Source organism: Anabrus simplex, chromosome 2 (assembly GCF_040414725.1).
Source record: "Anabrus simplex isolate iqAnaSimp1 chromosome 2, ASM4041472v1, whole genome shotgun sequence".
Lineage (NCBI taxonomy): Eukaryota > Metazoa > Arthropoda > Insecta > Orthoptera > Tettigoniidae > Anabrus > Anabrus simplex.
In genome coordinates this window covers 742,817,778-742,834,965 of record NC_090266.1, presented here as the reverse complement: position 1 = coordinate 742,834,965, position 17,188 = coordinate 742,817,778, and the positions used below count along the sequence as shown (strand labels likewise).

At 38.3% G+C, this 17,188-nt stretch overlaps 1 protein-coding gene across 2 annotated transcripts in view; it reads right to left on the bottom strand.

Annotated features, from left to right (window-relative positions):
- Nucleotides 1-7,947: 7,947 nt before the first annotated feature.
- The window catches only part of Cipc (Clock interacting protein circadian), an 851,118-nt gene continuing 841,877 nt past the window's right edge, over nucleotides 7,948-17,188 (bottom strand). For both annotated transcript variants that reach the window (XM_067141412.2, XM_067141413.2), the window contains one exon: nucleotides 7,948-16,135. In XM_067141412.2, the coding sequence (XP_066997513.2) occupies nucleotides 15,566-16,135 (570 nt within the window). In that variant the 3' untranslated portion in view covers nucleotides 7,948-15,565. The remainder of the gene's footprint in view (nucleotides 16,136-17,188) is intronic.

Sequence of the window (17,188 nt, the reverse complement as noted above, 5' to 3'; positions counted from 1 at the left end):
GTCTTTGTTTGACTTGTCCATTTCCAACGTAATTTCCACCCCGTATTATCCCAAGCTATATTACGCCAGAAAGCTTTACAGAAAGCTCAGGTATACTCTTATTTCATATAACTCATCTGACCACTAGAAGTGGGATCCATCTCTCCCTTGGTGTGATGTTTTGAAGATCACAGCATGTACATTATTTTTTTACAATTGGCTCTACGTCGCACTGACACAGACAGGTCTTATGGCGACGATGGGATAGAAAAGGGCTAGGAGTGGGAAGGAAGCGGCGTGGCCTTTATTGAGATACAGTCCCAGCATTTACCTGGTGTGAAAATGGGTAACCAAGGAAAACCATTTCGGGACTGCCGACAGTGGGGTTCGAACCCACTGTCTCCCGAATACTGGATACGGGCCGCACTTAAGTGATTGCAGCTATCGATCTCGGTTACATAAAATTATCAAACTGTGTAATTAATTGGAAAGATGTCCGAGTCGTTGGCTGAATGGTTAGCGTACTGGCCTTCGGTTCAGAGGGTCCCGGGTTCGATTCCCGGCCGGGTCGGGGATTTTAACCTTCATTCATTAATTCCAATGGTCCGGGGGCTGGGTGTTTGTGCTGTCCCCAACATTCCTGCAACTCACACACCGCATTTAACACTATCCTCCACCACAATAACACGCAGTTACCTACACATGGCAGATTCCGTCCACCCTCATCGGAGGGTCTGCCTTGCAAGGGCTGCACTCGGCTAGAAATAGCCACACGAAATTATTTATTGGAAAGATGTATATATTTAATTTATGGTAGGTATTTCTAGATTATTATGCGTATATATAGGGTTTTCAGTCTTCTATTTCACATTATTATCGCATTTCTTTGTATCACGGCAATAACGAAATCTGAACGAGCTAAGTTTTGAAGTAAGGTATTACAACATCACTCGTATTAATAACTTGTAGTAATTTTCAGTAGCCCTAGGTCAGTCGACCGGACACGCCATGTTAATTTTAGTCCTTTAGCACGAAAAGGACGTCACTGAGATTATAGATTTACCCTGCCCCACCTATTCCGAGCGCGGCAGTTGGAAGTTGTCAACTCCCACATTTTCAAGCTAGTTACCTGACGCTTACGAAGACCGCGAACCTTCAACCTATGTGAATGAAAGTTACGAAACAAGATGATGGATATACAGTGATGGAAAGAAGAAGGGATAGAACATCAGATCTCACTGGACCATGTGATATGAGAGATGGAGGGAGATTTTAGAGCCTATATACTTCAACAAGAGCTCGTCTTAATGTCAGAACATCTTCACATCTTCACATCTGGCGTCTTAGCGTCTGAGGGCCTTAGCGCCTGATGGCCACGATGATAGAGGAAGAAGGTCTTTCTCATCGTTCTTATTGAACGAGAGAAGACAGGGCAGATAACAAGAGGAGGTTCTCCGTTTAGTTTACAACTTCACTTCACATCTGAGTAGAGCACTGCTCAAAGTACTCTCATTGAGAACTGGCTATCTCAATGACGAGAGATAAAGTTAGCGAGAGACCAGTTTTGACTTGCCTAGAACAGGGGATAATTAGGTTATATGTTTAGTTACGCTACATTTCTGTAATACGGAAGAATACAAGGTATTCTCTACATGAATGCAACCCAAGTTGGTTTTGATAAATTAGGGCTCATTACCACATTATGTAATGAGTATTACGGTATATGAAGCGTTAAGGTCAGGAAAGTCGTAGTCCAATTAGTGGGTAATGCACGAATCGGAAATAGGACTGGTACTTACAATGAGATGACAACGGCAGTACGAGAGGACCATCAAACAACAGCTCCTACATCGAACATGTCCAGATACCAGAATCTGCAAATGGTGAGCTAATGGCATAAATTACTGTAAGTCTCCGCGTAACAGTTCACTTTGTTCAATTTTATTTCGTTCATTTTTTCTTTTTTTTCGTTAAGTTCAGTTTTTGTAAATACGCCGTTACGTTTATCAGCCTAATAAATCGTTAGTTTAATTGGTACTTTTATACATTCTTATTAATGGTCCTTAGTTTCCTAGTTTGACTGTACTTAATGATTAGTGTTCTGTCACCCCACTTCTGGGAGTATCTAGAGTCTCATTCTCGTTATTTATTACTATTAATTATCAACTATTGTCTTCACCGAGCTCGATAGCTGCAGTCGCTTAAGTGCGGCCAGTATCCAGTATTCGGGAGATAGCGGGTTCGAACCCCACAGTCGGCAGCGCTGAAAATGGTTTTGCGTGGTTTACCATTTCCACACCAGACAAATGCTGGGGCTGTACCTTAATTAAGGCCACGGTCGCTTCCTTCCCACTCCTAGCCCTTTCCTTTTCCATCGTCGCCATAAGACCTGTCTGAGACCAAGCGACGTAATTCAACTTGTAAAAAGAAAAAAAACTATTTTCTTCAAGCCATAAGTTTGAAGGCTGGCGCTCAAGAGATATTTTTCATGGATAGAGAAATGAGCAAGTATTTATTTATATTAAAATTAAGGTAATCCAGCATGTCACACTGGTTGTACATTGCTTTTAAAACTGCTGTTCATGAAAGTCACATGCAAACTCCTGCTTCGCTTAATGTCGGCATTTATTCCTAATTTTTCGTTGTCAAATCTTTGGTCTATCAAAGATCTCCTTCTGAATGTAGTCAACCCAGAAACGACCCGTGCTACTTGGCATCGTGCTCGTAAAAATTTGACCAGTTCTTTGTAAATACCTGTTCAACTAGTAGTGGTGCCAATCGCACAACAAGTAATTTATCCCCCTGATTCCGTGATGTCTGCACGTCTTCAAATTTATTATCACTCTAACTTTGTTAGTGAGCGATACTAAAAGAAAGAGAATCAGCAGAGTGTATTTATAAGAGGTAAAAATACCTAAGTGTTCGGTTTTTGTGTGTATGATTTTATTTGTGACCATTTCATAGATGCAAGTATGAAAAGGTCTGTATATCTATCAACGTGACTGGACAGCCCACAAAATGTGTGACTTATATCAGTATGTACATTCGGTTCATGTTAGGTTAGAGTGGATATGCCTAGGTATATGAATTGTATTTGATATTGCTATGTTAGTACTTTGGATATCTTGTAAATGGGCCATTCCACAGTTATGTAAACCACAAGGTGAAAAAATTAAAGTGAAGCAAATGCATTTTTGTATCAATAGGAGAATCCCTCTGATGTGTTGTTCAATAAAAATTCAAAAGCTTTTCACTTATTATAAACTTGTTTTCTGTACTAGAGGGGTGGCTGCAATGTTAATTTAAATGCATTGTAACTATCATATTTGGCATATTTGTTAATGCAGAAGACCTTTTTTTTTTTTTTTTTTTTTTTTTGCTAGTTGCTTTACGTCGCACCGACTCAAGATAGGTCTTATGGCGACAGACCTATTTCTAAATCTTTCTGCACAAGCAGGATTTTCTCGGTAAGTTCTTACTTACTTTTATTTGTATTTAGGGCTGTGTCACACCCGTTACATAAAATAGCTAAAAGTTTATTTAATATGAGAATCAAACTTCACAGATCGCTTTATTGACATCAAAACAGAAGTTAAAACGACCGATCCGAAAAAACGAAGTTACAGCTATAGGGGGTAGTTGTTGCTATCTTGTATGCACTCCACAGGAAATACCGCAAAGGTAGCAGTATCTACTTTTTATTCACTTCACAGCTGAACCTGGTACATTGCACTTTTTTCAATTTTAAGGGTCAAAATGCCCTATTTCTTTCCTGTAGATTTACTTAACTTTTCTATTACTTTAAAGCCGGCCGTGAGTTCTAGGGTTAGTGTGCCTGCCACTTACCAGGAGGCCTCGTGTTCGATTCCCGGCCAGGTCAGGAATTTTTACCTGCATCTGAGGGCTGGTCCACTCAGTTTATGTGAGGACAACTCAGGGGTTATCCGTCGGTAAGATAGCGACCGTGATCTAGAAAACCAAGAATGATGGCCGAGATATTCGCCACCTCGTAAACTACAGGCCTTCCAGGCTGAACAGCGGTCGTTTGGTAGGCAAAGCCCCGTCGGGAGTTTGGTTTGATTTATTGCTTTAAATGGCAATAGACGTCTTCTCTTCCGAAGCATATAGTACTTAGTAGACCTACCACGTTCTTAGGTTAGTTAACTAATTGTTACATTTATTGCAACAACCCCCCGATTAATGAAGAATAATGGTTTACTCTATACTTGTATTGTAGCAGACCGCTTGTGCTATTGCCATGCAACGTGATCACTCCAATAGGGGTTCCTTTATTGATCAATTAAATATCATTACGGTATTTCTTTAATTCCACCTGTGGCTATTGTACCGGGAGGTACACCTCTACACCGCTCGTTCAATATCAGCGCCTTAATAAACTCCTCTATCGATCAAAAGGTGAAACTGATACTACATGAACTTGGAACTTTAATCAGAAGATGTCACTACTGAAATGTTAAGTAACTGCGTTATTGTGAATTTTCCTAAACTGATTGAATTTCTCCTTGTTTTGTTTTGCTATACATCAAGAAGTTTGGACATTTTTCCACCGATGTCACTACCAAAAACTATAAGAATGCACTCTGGTGTAAAGTCGAAGAACTTATAACTTAAAGAAGTTTCGTACTTCTAGGTTTTCCATAACTGAATCTATGTTCATTTATTTTTGGGTTGGCAATACTTCCTTTTCTTCGGCCAGTTTTGAATCTGGCCAATGAAAAATTTCTGTAATTAATTGTCAACCTATCACAGGCTTCTTTTTCGATTTTGAATGTAACTTTTGAGTTCAATCAATAAAATTGAGAGGGTGGCCGGCTTAGTCCTGAATTCTCTCGAACCTTCCCTGAGGGTATATAAACTGCGGCTTTTCGGGCTACCTTGTCAATTGATCATCGTCTTTCTGTGTGTGTGTGTGTGTTAAGGCAGGAGGCGGGGCGCCTCTTTCTTCGGCCGGCAGAACATCTACCAGGTAATGGCCACATAAATTCTCTTTTCTGTAGCTACCTCCGCAGCTTTAACCGAGCGGAAGGTCCGAATTCTTAACTATGTAACAATACCTTTCTAAAATGTAAATTTTATTTCGGCTAATGTAAAACTTCATAAAATATTTAATTGTAAATCGGGGATAAAGAGTGAGTTACCCTCTCGAGCTCCCCTTCATCTTGGTTTGAGATGACTCTGTTTTCGCAACCTTTCTTTCCTGTAATGAATTACAGTTATTTCCATCCGAGCCACATCGGTAGTTTGGGACTAGCCCCAGTTTCATCGGCCGAGAGCCCTGTAGGTTTTATTTTTTTATTATCTGGGAGAGTTGTGTACGGCTCCGTTCAGTTTGTGTTCGGGCCATTCATTTAACCTGTTCTTTTCGCAAAGGCCCTGTGGGTTGGGTACTAGATACCTCTGTGTAATACTATTTCTATGTGTAATTCGTGCCTTGAGAGGCCAGAGAGCGTTAGATTTTGATGCAATTTTGCCTCGTGTAGGCTGGAAGAAACTGAGAGCCTGTTATCTCTTTCCAACGTTTTATAATAGTGAAGGGTGCCTCTGGAAGGCTCGACATTGTAATTTAGGGAGCAAATGCTCTTGAATTAGGGGATTTTTGCCCTTGACTAAATTAGTTCTCATTTTGTATTGTAAATTTGAGCTGGGAGCTCAGGAATTTTAAAACTAGGGGCTTGAAGCCCAAAATTGTTAAAGTTCTGAATCTTGGATATTTCCAAGTCTTGTTTCAAGATTGCTAATTGTACCTGTCATGTTGTTATATGTTAATTTTTGGAAATTCTAAAGAAATATACCCTTTGTTAAAGTTTTAATTCAATTCTTGATGTTGTAGTTAGACCCATTCAAGCCCGCACCTTCTTTCACCTCTCTGCGTTCCACAGATACCCCGGAACAGCTATTTCTCGATAGATGCATATTTTATCGCCAGTCTCTTGGCACACGCCAGAGCCAAATTTAGCTTCCATTGTAATTTCAGTCTTATGTATGGCTGTGACCGTATGGAACCTGCTGAGGTACGAATGATGCAGAGCACGACTAGTGTCAATCTTGATTTTGCGATAGGTGCTACTCATAGAGTCGTTGTGCTGCAATATCACTTTCTGGCTCATTGAGGAAAGTAATGCCAAACTACTTCAATCCTCATCCTGCCTAGTACGCCATCTTATAGTGCCACCATTGGTTTCTGCGGTATATAGCTATATAACTGCATAACCTTGAGTGGTGCTATTTGAGGTTCTAACCAGCCTCTGGGCTGATAATCTTATAGACCTCCTTAATATCTCATATATTTGCCTCAACACTCCTTTGGGTTTTAATGTTAAAATTTAATTTGGATTTAAAAGCCCACAAGTAGCCAATCGCTCTGAAAAAAATCCGTTTCCACCGGGTGAAAAAATGCTTATACTTGCGTATTGAGCTGTTTTGCTTCTGACCCCCAATTTCGAACTCTCCCAACTCACCCGCTAGGCAAATTTAGGAAATTTTCGGTTTTTATAGGGATTATGGGGGTAAAAAGATCCTCTGTTACCAAGTTTCAAGTTTTTAGGGTGCCTGGAAATGCCTCATTAATTCATGTCTGTTACCATTTTAATACCTACCTTTATACAACGCTTCACTTCATCTCCCATTTATCAGTATAGACGCAGCATACGCGATAAACATTGCAAACCGCTGTCTGGGAGAAACCACTTTTGATACCCGCCTCTATTATGAATTTAAGACTGATTTGAGGGTTAGGAATAAGGTTCTCAGCCTCGTGAAAATTGTGGAGCTAACTGATCTAGGGATTATGGGCATAAAAACGTTTTCTATTACCAAGTTCGAATTACCTGAAAATGCCTCATTAATTCATGTCTACTATCATTTTATACCTACCTTTATACATCGCTTGGGGCCGATGACCTAGATGTTATGCCCTTCTAAACAACGGGCATCATCATCAGCAGTATACATCGCTCAACTTCATCTCCCATTTATCAGTATAGACGCAGCATACGCGATAAACATTGCAAACCGCTGTCTGGGAGAAACCAGTCTCGATACCCGCCACTATTGGGAATTTAAGACTGATTTGAGGGTCAGGAATAGGGTTCTCAGCCTCGTGAAAATTGTGGAGCTAACTGATCTAGGGATTGTGGGCATAAAAAAGTTTTCTATTACCAAGTTCGAAGTGCCTGAAAATGCCTCATTAATTCGTGTCTACTATCATTTTTATACCTACCTTTATACATCGCTTGGGGCCGATGACCTAGATGTTAGGCCCCTCTAAACAACAAGCCTCATCATCAGCAGTATACATCGCTTCACTTCATCCCCCATTTATCAGTATAGACGCAGTATACGCGATAAACATTGCAAACCGCTGTCTGGGAGATACCAGTTTCGATACCCGCCACTATTGGGAATTTAAGACTGATTTGAGGATCAGGAATAGGGTTCTCAGCCTCGTGAAAATTGTGGAGCTAACTGATCTAGGGATTATGGGCAAAAAAGTTTTCTATTACCAAGTTCGAAGTTTTTAGTGTGTCTAAAAATGCCTCATTAATTCATGTCTATTATCCTTTGTATACATACCTTTATAATCGCTTCACTTCATCTTCCATTTATTAGTATAGACGCAGAATACGCGATAAACATTGCAAACCGCTATTTGGGGACAACTAGATTCGATATCTGGCTCTATGAAGAATTTAAGACAGATCTGAGGGTCATGAAGGGGTTAACAGCCTCGTGAAAATTGTGGAGCTAACTGATACAAAATATTGTGGCCTTGATCTATCAACTGACATTGACAGCATTGGAGTCTACAGTAGTGACGACACAATACAGCCCAGCCCGAAGGAAGGCAGCCCTTAGTTAGTAGACCAAGGACCCACAAAGCCTATGGCGCCATAGAGTTTGACGTCTTTTGTATATGACGGATATACGTCTCGTAAATAAAGAAATGTGTATATTATAAGTTTTATTTACTTATCATACAGTATACATTTATCTCTGTTATGACAATTAAATTTTCATAAGTTTATACAGTTTTATGAAGGGAAACATTCACTTATATTTGATTCAAAGTACTGTATATCCACACTGGATGCAATCAGTATCACCTTTGATCATATTTACACCTGTATTTTGAAAGATAAGACATAAACGCTCCACTTACTGAATGATTCTAGAACAAAGTGCAATGAAAACATTATAATTTTTTCAAGCAATATTATGAAGGGTATTCTTAATACGAATACATACCTACAAGGAATGGTGAATTTAAAAACTAGTTTTAAACTACCAAATAATTATTCTCTCTTAATATTTTTCACGACATATAGTTCTCAAATGGCAAATAATATAGCATATTTAGCACTAATCCGGAAAATATATATTTCATTAAGTACATGTATTAAATTCAGATCTTTTGCCAAAATGTTCTCTCTAATATTATATGACTCAAGGAACAGAAAACTACTGTTAAGATGAATTTTGAATGATCATGCATCAAATCAGAAAGTGAAATGGAAGTGAAATGGGATGGGTTTAGCATCAAAACGATGTATGGTTGTGATAATATTTTATGAATGTTAATTATACTCATTATACATGTATGTAAGTGAAAGTGCTACATCTATATCTTAGACCAAACGAATGGGTTTACAACCTTCACAGCCATTACTATCAAATCACACACAAAAATATTAGAAATGTATAATGCATTTCTGTTTAAATCGTTAATAACTTGAAATTTGGAACTTTCCTTAATGAAGTCCTCACCTCTGTCCACTCTAGCATAGAATCAAGTTATAATAACGGTACTCTGTCGTTGGCGTGAGTCCAGCTGGCTAGTTAGTTCGTTAACACTCCGCCACGCCATGCCCTCCACCCTGGCTAGGTCAACGACATGCTGATTTGACAGGATTGAAGATACTCTTTCAAGAACGAAACAGGTCATTATATTTTAATTAAGTTGTTGGTTTTTTAGGTCGTTTGTAAATAAATAAATAAATAAATGGACCTCCAGGAGTCAGTGATAAGCAATGACATGCACTTAATTAACTTCACTGAGAATGAATTTACCTTCTAACAATTCCAGAAAGTCAAAGGCAATCATAGTGAAATTATGATATTTCCACGGAGGGCTCACCACGAAGTTAATGTTTCAGGTAGTGAAATTCTCCTTGTAATATTGAATAGATGCAGAATCACTTATAATTCACTAGAAGTGACAATATAAATACATTTCTCTATTCGTTTAGATTCACGAAGTGCAAGACAAAGGAGATTATTTGAACGATCTTATACACCGCTAATATCTGACCATTAGACAAACCGATAACAAACACTTGTATTTAGTCAAGATCTTGACAAATGTATACGCTTTATATATATACAGGTTATTTCAAAAACACGGCGTAATTTAGGGTAGGATTCCTCAAATGTAGAGAAGTTAGAAAGTGCATATAAAAATGGGTCCTGAAACGCGTACTTTTTGAGATATCAGACTCTGTCATGGGCTAGAACTTCAAGTGTTGTGGGCTGCCTTGCATGTTCTTATGTACTCCGTTCATTGCCTTACAAGAGGTGTTCAATATGCTCACCTCCTGCCGTACTACAGGCTTGCGGTGGTCGTCGCATAGAGTAACGAATACACTCGAATATGTGCGGGGTTGCACGTACTGTTTGAATGGACCTTACAATTCAGCCGTGAAGTGTTGCTTCATCCTTCATAACAGTCACGTACACCAGAGAATTTGCTTAAATCCACACGAAGAAGGGCAACGGATTTAGATCAGGTGATCGTGGAGGCCAAGAAGGTACGCATTTCTGGACCCATGTTCATATATACTCTTTCCCTTCTCTGTACGTGAGGAATCCAACTCTGAAATTATGCAGCGAGTTTTCAAAACACATGTATAACTGCTGAGATGTTCAGGCAACAGTGTACTGAATTAACAAACAACACAAATTTGAAATTCTCGCAAATAATTTTCCTTGCATCACGCGATAAAATGTTTATATCTGCACATTTTCAGCAGAGGAGACATCAATCAATATTGATTTGTACAATATTTACATGAAGATTCACTTACTTTTTCACCTACTCTTACCATCACTACTTTTGCAATATAGCTGATGAATATGATGGCCAGGGAGATAATAATGTCAACATTTGTGTAGTATGTCATTTTCTTGTTTAACTCATATCAGTTTTTGTAAGTAATACAGTAGCATGGAAGTAAGTACCGTTTGTGTTTGTACATGTAACATGTTCATTTAAGTGAACACATGTAATACGTATCTACGATGTGATAATAAAAATGATGGAACGAAATGACTCACTATTCGATACTTCATTACTTTTCGCTTCCAACTACTGACAACTTATTGTGGATAGCCTGATATAAAGGGATGCATAAAGGCATATCCGAAGAATGTTTTATAGTCAACGTGTATGAATCCCAGACATTGAGCTTTATTGAGTGATTATTTGACTGGCCGCAGAGCCTCTCTTGTGATGCTAAATGGCTACCCCTATGACGGGAAGTTTTGCCATAGCGAGGGTTGCTAATGAATTGTGTCTCAGTTGAAAGAGTTGCCGTGGTCCATCGTATAAACCGAGACCCGTTTTCTTTCAAATTCAGTGTTTATTTTGTGTTGATGTTATTTTTACTGATATGTGTGTGTTCTTTGATTATTTGGGTGTCATATGTTGTCGATAGTGCCTTTGCTGGCAAGATGTAGTGTTTACAGTGCACTATGTCTTCTGGTATAGGCTAGAGCAATTTTGTTACTTTCATTGATCTGTCTCAGCTTTATCCTTGGCTTTGACAAAATGAAAGTGACTGAGGTATGAGTGATGCTAGTAATGCCATTCCTTCTGCAGCCAGTCCCTGCTATGAATGGTGTGAAAATATTGCTCATAGGGTCGGTTGGTGCATGCATTTCAGTGGGCTTGGCAGACTGATATGTAATAGCAACTTCTGGCTCGGTGAGGAAAGCAACGGGAAACTACCTCACTCCTCATTTCCCTAGTACGCCTCTTCAGTGATGCCCAGGCCATCTATGACAGCTGATGGCGGAGCTGTTGAGGATCCAACCAGCCTTCGGACTGAGGACTCAACATACATACATACATGTTGTCGATCGCTTAAGAGTCATCAGACCGAGCGCTATACTAGGGATGCGAGGTTCTGCCCTCATCTTTGCTCATAATCCGCGACCTATGTTAGTAGCTGTGTTATTTTGGATCCGGTCCTAAGCCACCGATTTGTTTGTTTCTTGTGTCCCTGATTTGTTGCAAATTTTCTTCACTAACTGGTTGAATGAGAGCCTTTCTGCTTTTAATCTCATGGACTAGGACGATTGATTTCGAGCCCTATGGCCAAGTTTTGTCCCTATTTTCTGGGAGTTCATTTTCGCGTTCAAGTAATTATCTCACATTACAAGTTGTCAATTCTATTTTATCAGGATTCGAGAGCCGATGTCACGTGGTGACTTAATTGCATGTTTATTGTATTTACTTGTGTTGTTTCGTTGGGGATTTTGATCCGAGTTTCATGCTTTAGTATAACAATCCTAACTCCCACCATCTACATGGTTCTCATCCACGATTATGTATTTACATCCCTGTCCTAGTGATATTTATAGTATTGTAGTTGGTTAGTTTGGAAGACCCACTCTGGACATTGCACGTTCTCTACCGATGATTTAGCCAGGCGAAATTTGGTTAGGTTATAAGGTACAATAAAGAGAGTGTTCAATCTCGCATGGCTCCAAAATGAATAAACAAAAATAATTACATTTTATATCACAGATAAGTTTGTACATTGAACCTTTGGGAAAACAACAATGAAGACATTTCTTTGTTACCTATAATTGCAGTAGACTTTTGAACAAGGGGATATTTATTTTATGCTCATATTTTAATAACTGGACATTTCAGTAGTGGATTTTTAAAATTTAAACTTAGGTCGTAAATGGCTTTCCATTAATCGAGAAAGTACCATTGAAGGTTTCTTGCAATATAAATATACCTTCCTCGAATATTTTGGGGACAATTGGCAAAATTATATCTTAATTATCAAGAATCAATCGGTGTCTAAAAAATAGTAAGGATGTATGGCATAATGCTGAAGTAAGTATTCAGTTTTTATAGTAATGATCAGTTTGACTACAACATGATAGTTGCAATTTAGACATTTAATATATACATTTACAAAAATAAGTAAGCATATTCATAGATGACATTGGCTTGAAATCATGTATTTATTTAAAATATCACAGCAAAAAGCTACATATTAAAAGATTAAAAAGGAATTTTAAAATTCGAACCCTCTCATTTCAGCAAACTTATAGAAACGTCTATTGGTTATGTTTCATCAGAACTGAATTGCCTGATACAAAATAGTTTGGCAATCAGACTGTCATATTCTTGAATGAAACGCCTTCCTAGAAGCATCTTCAACTTCACTTCAGAATAACGTAATTCATCATGAAAACTTCGATTTTTCATGAGCTTGTAAGGCGTCATACGTTTTTACAGCACAAGTATAAATCAAATTAAAAATTTAGTACTTTCTTTTTAAATTGATTATGGCATGATTACTTTTACTCAAGGCAAGGATTGATCAAGTTTCCATATCTAATAGTTTGATGCCCATTGTGCCCTGGTATTTGAAAGTAAAACATAAATCATTTTCCTCTGTTTGAACATATAGTAGGAGCATGTAAGTACACATACATTTTATTAGATAAAGCAAATCGTCTCAAAGAAGGAATAACAGCATAATGGTGCTTTACTTATGCATTCATCTTGTGGAACGAATGTTTACAGTACATTAATATTATCTGCATATTGTTCAATGTAGCTTAACTGCACAAGTTCAAAGACAATGTGATCAGCACTATGTGCTGTAATTCATTCAATAAATATAAGTTTTAAAGTACTCTTGTCTTTCTTTGCTTCTGGTTCAACCAGACTGTATTTTATAACGCAACACAGCCTCTCCAAGCGATATTAACTTGCTCCAACTCTGCAGTGCTGGGAGTTCACAGGTGTGTATTCTAGTTTAATTTCTCAGTGAAGTTAAAAATAAGGAATTACTATATTTTTAGATTCACTCAGTATTGACAGTGACGTAAGTAACAGAATGCGGTACTTTTCTTCCATTTCCATAAAACTACTTATACTTGTAATTGTCGAGCTGTTCCAACACTAATGTTTTTGGAAGTTGATTTTTGCTCTAGTTATTGAACTTTTTAACTCTAAATTAATAATAGTTAACATTCCTGATAAAGTGATGTGTATTTTATCCCAACAGCATATGACGTTACTCCAAATGCTAAAGTTTAGTATATTTAGAACTCGAGGGCGTAATGTGGAACTAATGTACCGGTAACTAAAAAAAGTTTATATTTTTAGGTTTTCACATCAATCGATAGAGAAATTCGTTCCTCCAGTTGGTGATAACAGATCGTAATTGAGTTTCCAAACAAAAAAGTACGATTGTATATTTCATGTATATTGACTTTTAGGGACCCTGTTTTGAATTAAACTTTGATATCTTAATGTGAAACAGATATGTACCTTTTGCAGTGTAATGCCATCATGTATACGTGGCAATTAAAAACATAATCAAACAAATGAAGAAGAGGATGCATGTAGTAATAGCAGTGAAGATGATGTTGTATTTTAGAGAAAGATGTATTTCTTTGTAAAGACAAACAAAATCTTATGTAAATTCATATTTGTTTCTTCAGCTTGTTTGGTGACGTAAGGATCTATCTCAGTAAATATAAGATCACTAATGGCTTCGCTTATGTTTAAGGAACGTTCTAATCTCGTTTTATAATAATATTTCCTTCATATGTGATGTTTTGGTTTGGGTGACCAGACAACTAGATTTCACCGGACATGCTTTGCTGTTTGGGGTTTCTTGAGTGTCTGGCCAGCTTTTTACAATACTGCCAAAATGTTCTCTTTTACGTCTTTCATGAACTTAATGTACCAAGGACAGAAATACAGTGTATAATATATAATCTGAGGTCAAAAATGTGTGTTTCTGTTACTATAAAAACATACGCACTTTGAAGGGAATCTTGCTGTTCGTAAACAGGCATGTTGTGGTGACCGTAAAAGGACGCGCTGATTGATCATGCTTCCGGTTACTATCACAACACTCCCAGCAGAATCTGGAATTCAGATCTATTTCCACTTCCTGCTTCAATTCTACAAGCGTCGTTTGTTTCAATGAACATGTAGCTTGCTGTGCTTGGTCAGTAATCTATGGTATTCTTCGAATTTGTGTTCAATCAAAGTTTTACATTTAAAGATGCGGAAAATGGTAGGTAGTGACGATAGAAAACCAGACGTCAGAAGAAAAAAGAAAGTGCAAGTTCAGTGATTTTATTTGATGTAAATACCCATGCTTCACTCAGGGTCGTGTAGAAATTTAAGCAAAATGCATGGTGTGTGGCTGTTGGCGTATGTGGATTCAAGAGTGAGATGGATTTGGTTGGTCAGTTAACAACAACTGAACATATTACATGCTTTAAAAGTTCACCACCCATTCGCTTGGTGACATCTTACTTCACACCAAATTCTCTTAGATGAAAATGTCAGTGCAACTGAGGAAACATTCTCCTGCATGCGGAGTCTTTAAAAATCTCCTTTTTAAAAGTATTATCTCTATCGTGATTCAAAAATTAAATAATTTCCACAGTACACCCTGAAGGGGCTTGTAGGAAAGTGATGAAATACGAAGCATGTATAAGAGAAGAAATATCGTTGTCACAAAGATTCAGCCAGGAACAGTTTTTATTAATACTGAGACTAAGAGAAGTTTGGGTTGCTTCACCACTTACATCAAGTGTTACAAATTAAATTAAATATATTTCTCATCATGCCACTTACAAGACTGACTATTTAGTGGCTATATTTTCTAGAAACTTAGTCCCTGTGGAAAAATAAATTCAGGATTATATATACCGGTAATCATAATATAAATAATTTTAGGAACATAGAGGAATGGAAGTTTTGTATCTGATAATTTCAGCTTCATTAAAAATGTCTGTCATTATCTTAAAAAGGTTATAGTTGAATATGTATGCAGTCATAAGCTTATCTTACATTAACTGCTGAAAGCAATTTTAAATATTGCATAAAGCTTCATATGCAGTACTGGCAACAAAGAGCGAATCCCAGCATTGCAGACTTCAGTTATTTTCTTATCAAGGGGTAACACGGGGTCTAGTAAAGCTTAACATCCTCATTCGATGGACAGTTCATAATCCAAGGTGCAACATGTATGTTGCAAATTAGGTTGGAAATAAACCCTGGTTTTTAACACAGTCTGCTGATAGGAAGTTGTGCACCACTACCTCCATTACCTCAGCAGTTGGCATTCTGGAGGTTAAGAGTATCATCAACTACTAGGACATATACTGAACACTGCAGGACTGATGAAATAAGAAACCCGACAGCACGCATTGCAAGTACCTTTACAGAGCCAAGAAAGTGTATCTGAGTTTCGGGCAGCTAATAATAATTTTCGTTGACAACTCCACTTAGATATTCTCACTTTTCGACACCACTATCGCCACTTTCAGAACCAATAGACTCTTTATCTTGATTTTCAGTCTCAGTATCAGTGGGTTCCTCACACTTCTTGTTGTCTTGTTGCTTGACAAGCATCATTGTTTCAGAAGTGATTCGAAGCCCTTGATTTTCTGGATTGTTCATTACTGAGCGCACAAAAGCTCGGGTTTCAGCCTGTAACTGAGCCAGTCGCTGCTGCAGCTGCTGATTTCTCCTCATTAACTTCATTGTACGAATTGTAATATTTAAAAGTCCATCACGCCTTTGTAGAAGGAGCAATCTCTGATTGACGGCCTTCCCTGAGCCCAGCAACTCCCCGAAGCAGGAATTCTTCGATGCGTTCGTTGATAAAGAATCATCAAAGCCAGGGTTAATATGACGAGGCGACGGAGACTTCCTGTCAGAACTGCATCTGCTACTGCTACTGCTGTCGCTATCGGGAGAGCTGCTAATACTATCTGACAGGATATCAGGTTGGTCCTCAGGTGAAACATCTCCCATCAGATTGAGGCCAGACTGCAACCAAACTCTCCCACGCCTTTGCTGATCCTGGAAACAATGAAAATACGACATTACAGGATATATTCAATAACTGGCAAAAAGTCACAAACCACGTAAATTTTCAGTTCCAGTACATTAATGGATGGAGCAGGCTGAATGGGCTCATAAGTGGACCAAGCCATCAACTTTGCATCTCACAGAACACACATCTCTTCCATAATGATCCCATTTGTAACTAATAGGGAACGTCAATGGACTCATACCGAAATCTACTTTGATATTTCTCCGAGAGAAAGGCACCCTGCAGAAAAGCCGTAGTTGGAAGAACAGTTCACCTGCAAGGACATGAACATGTATTGCAACTCGTACGGAAAACCCACTGGAAGCAGCAATTCGAAATACTTGCATCAGGTTGCTGCGGTAAGTAGGGAAACAGGATTGTTGTCCCGTGTGCTTTGCACAGACATCAGTTCAGGCCAGCCAGCAACTCATTTACTATTGTTCACATGGCATTTCGGTTTCTATTTTGGAACCTTGCAGTTGACGTCGCAGCTGGTCTTTTGTTTATGGCTTTTCTTCAAGTAACCCATTCTCTAGGAGAAATTAAAGGGCTCGTTAATAGTTATCTTGTAAACTACTGTACAAATTAATTACAAATACAAAAGAATGTTGAAAATATTAACGGGAAACAGTTGCTTAAAATAACAAAAGCGTGGTTCTTAAATGATGATGGGAAGATAACGGCTAAGACAAAGCATTAAATAATTCTGTCACAAAACTATTCATCGCAGGAATTAGCTGCATAAGGAATGGTGTCACTGCAGTAGTAATAGGCTACTCATACCTCAATCACTTCCATACTTTCCCACCGTCGCACAGGGTGCAATTTTCCGGATCTAACTGGGCAAAAATCATTTTTCGACTTCTTGACTCCGGACAAAATGTGTACTGACTTATGTTCTTTCCTGAACAAGGAATGTTGGAATGCACGATTTAAGTCTTCGCGAACTATTCGTTACGGATGGCATAAACAAACCCCAACTGCTTCGCTCGCCGTCTATCATTCTTCATTCGTAGTGAAGCTCGCCTTGTTAACAGTCC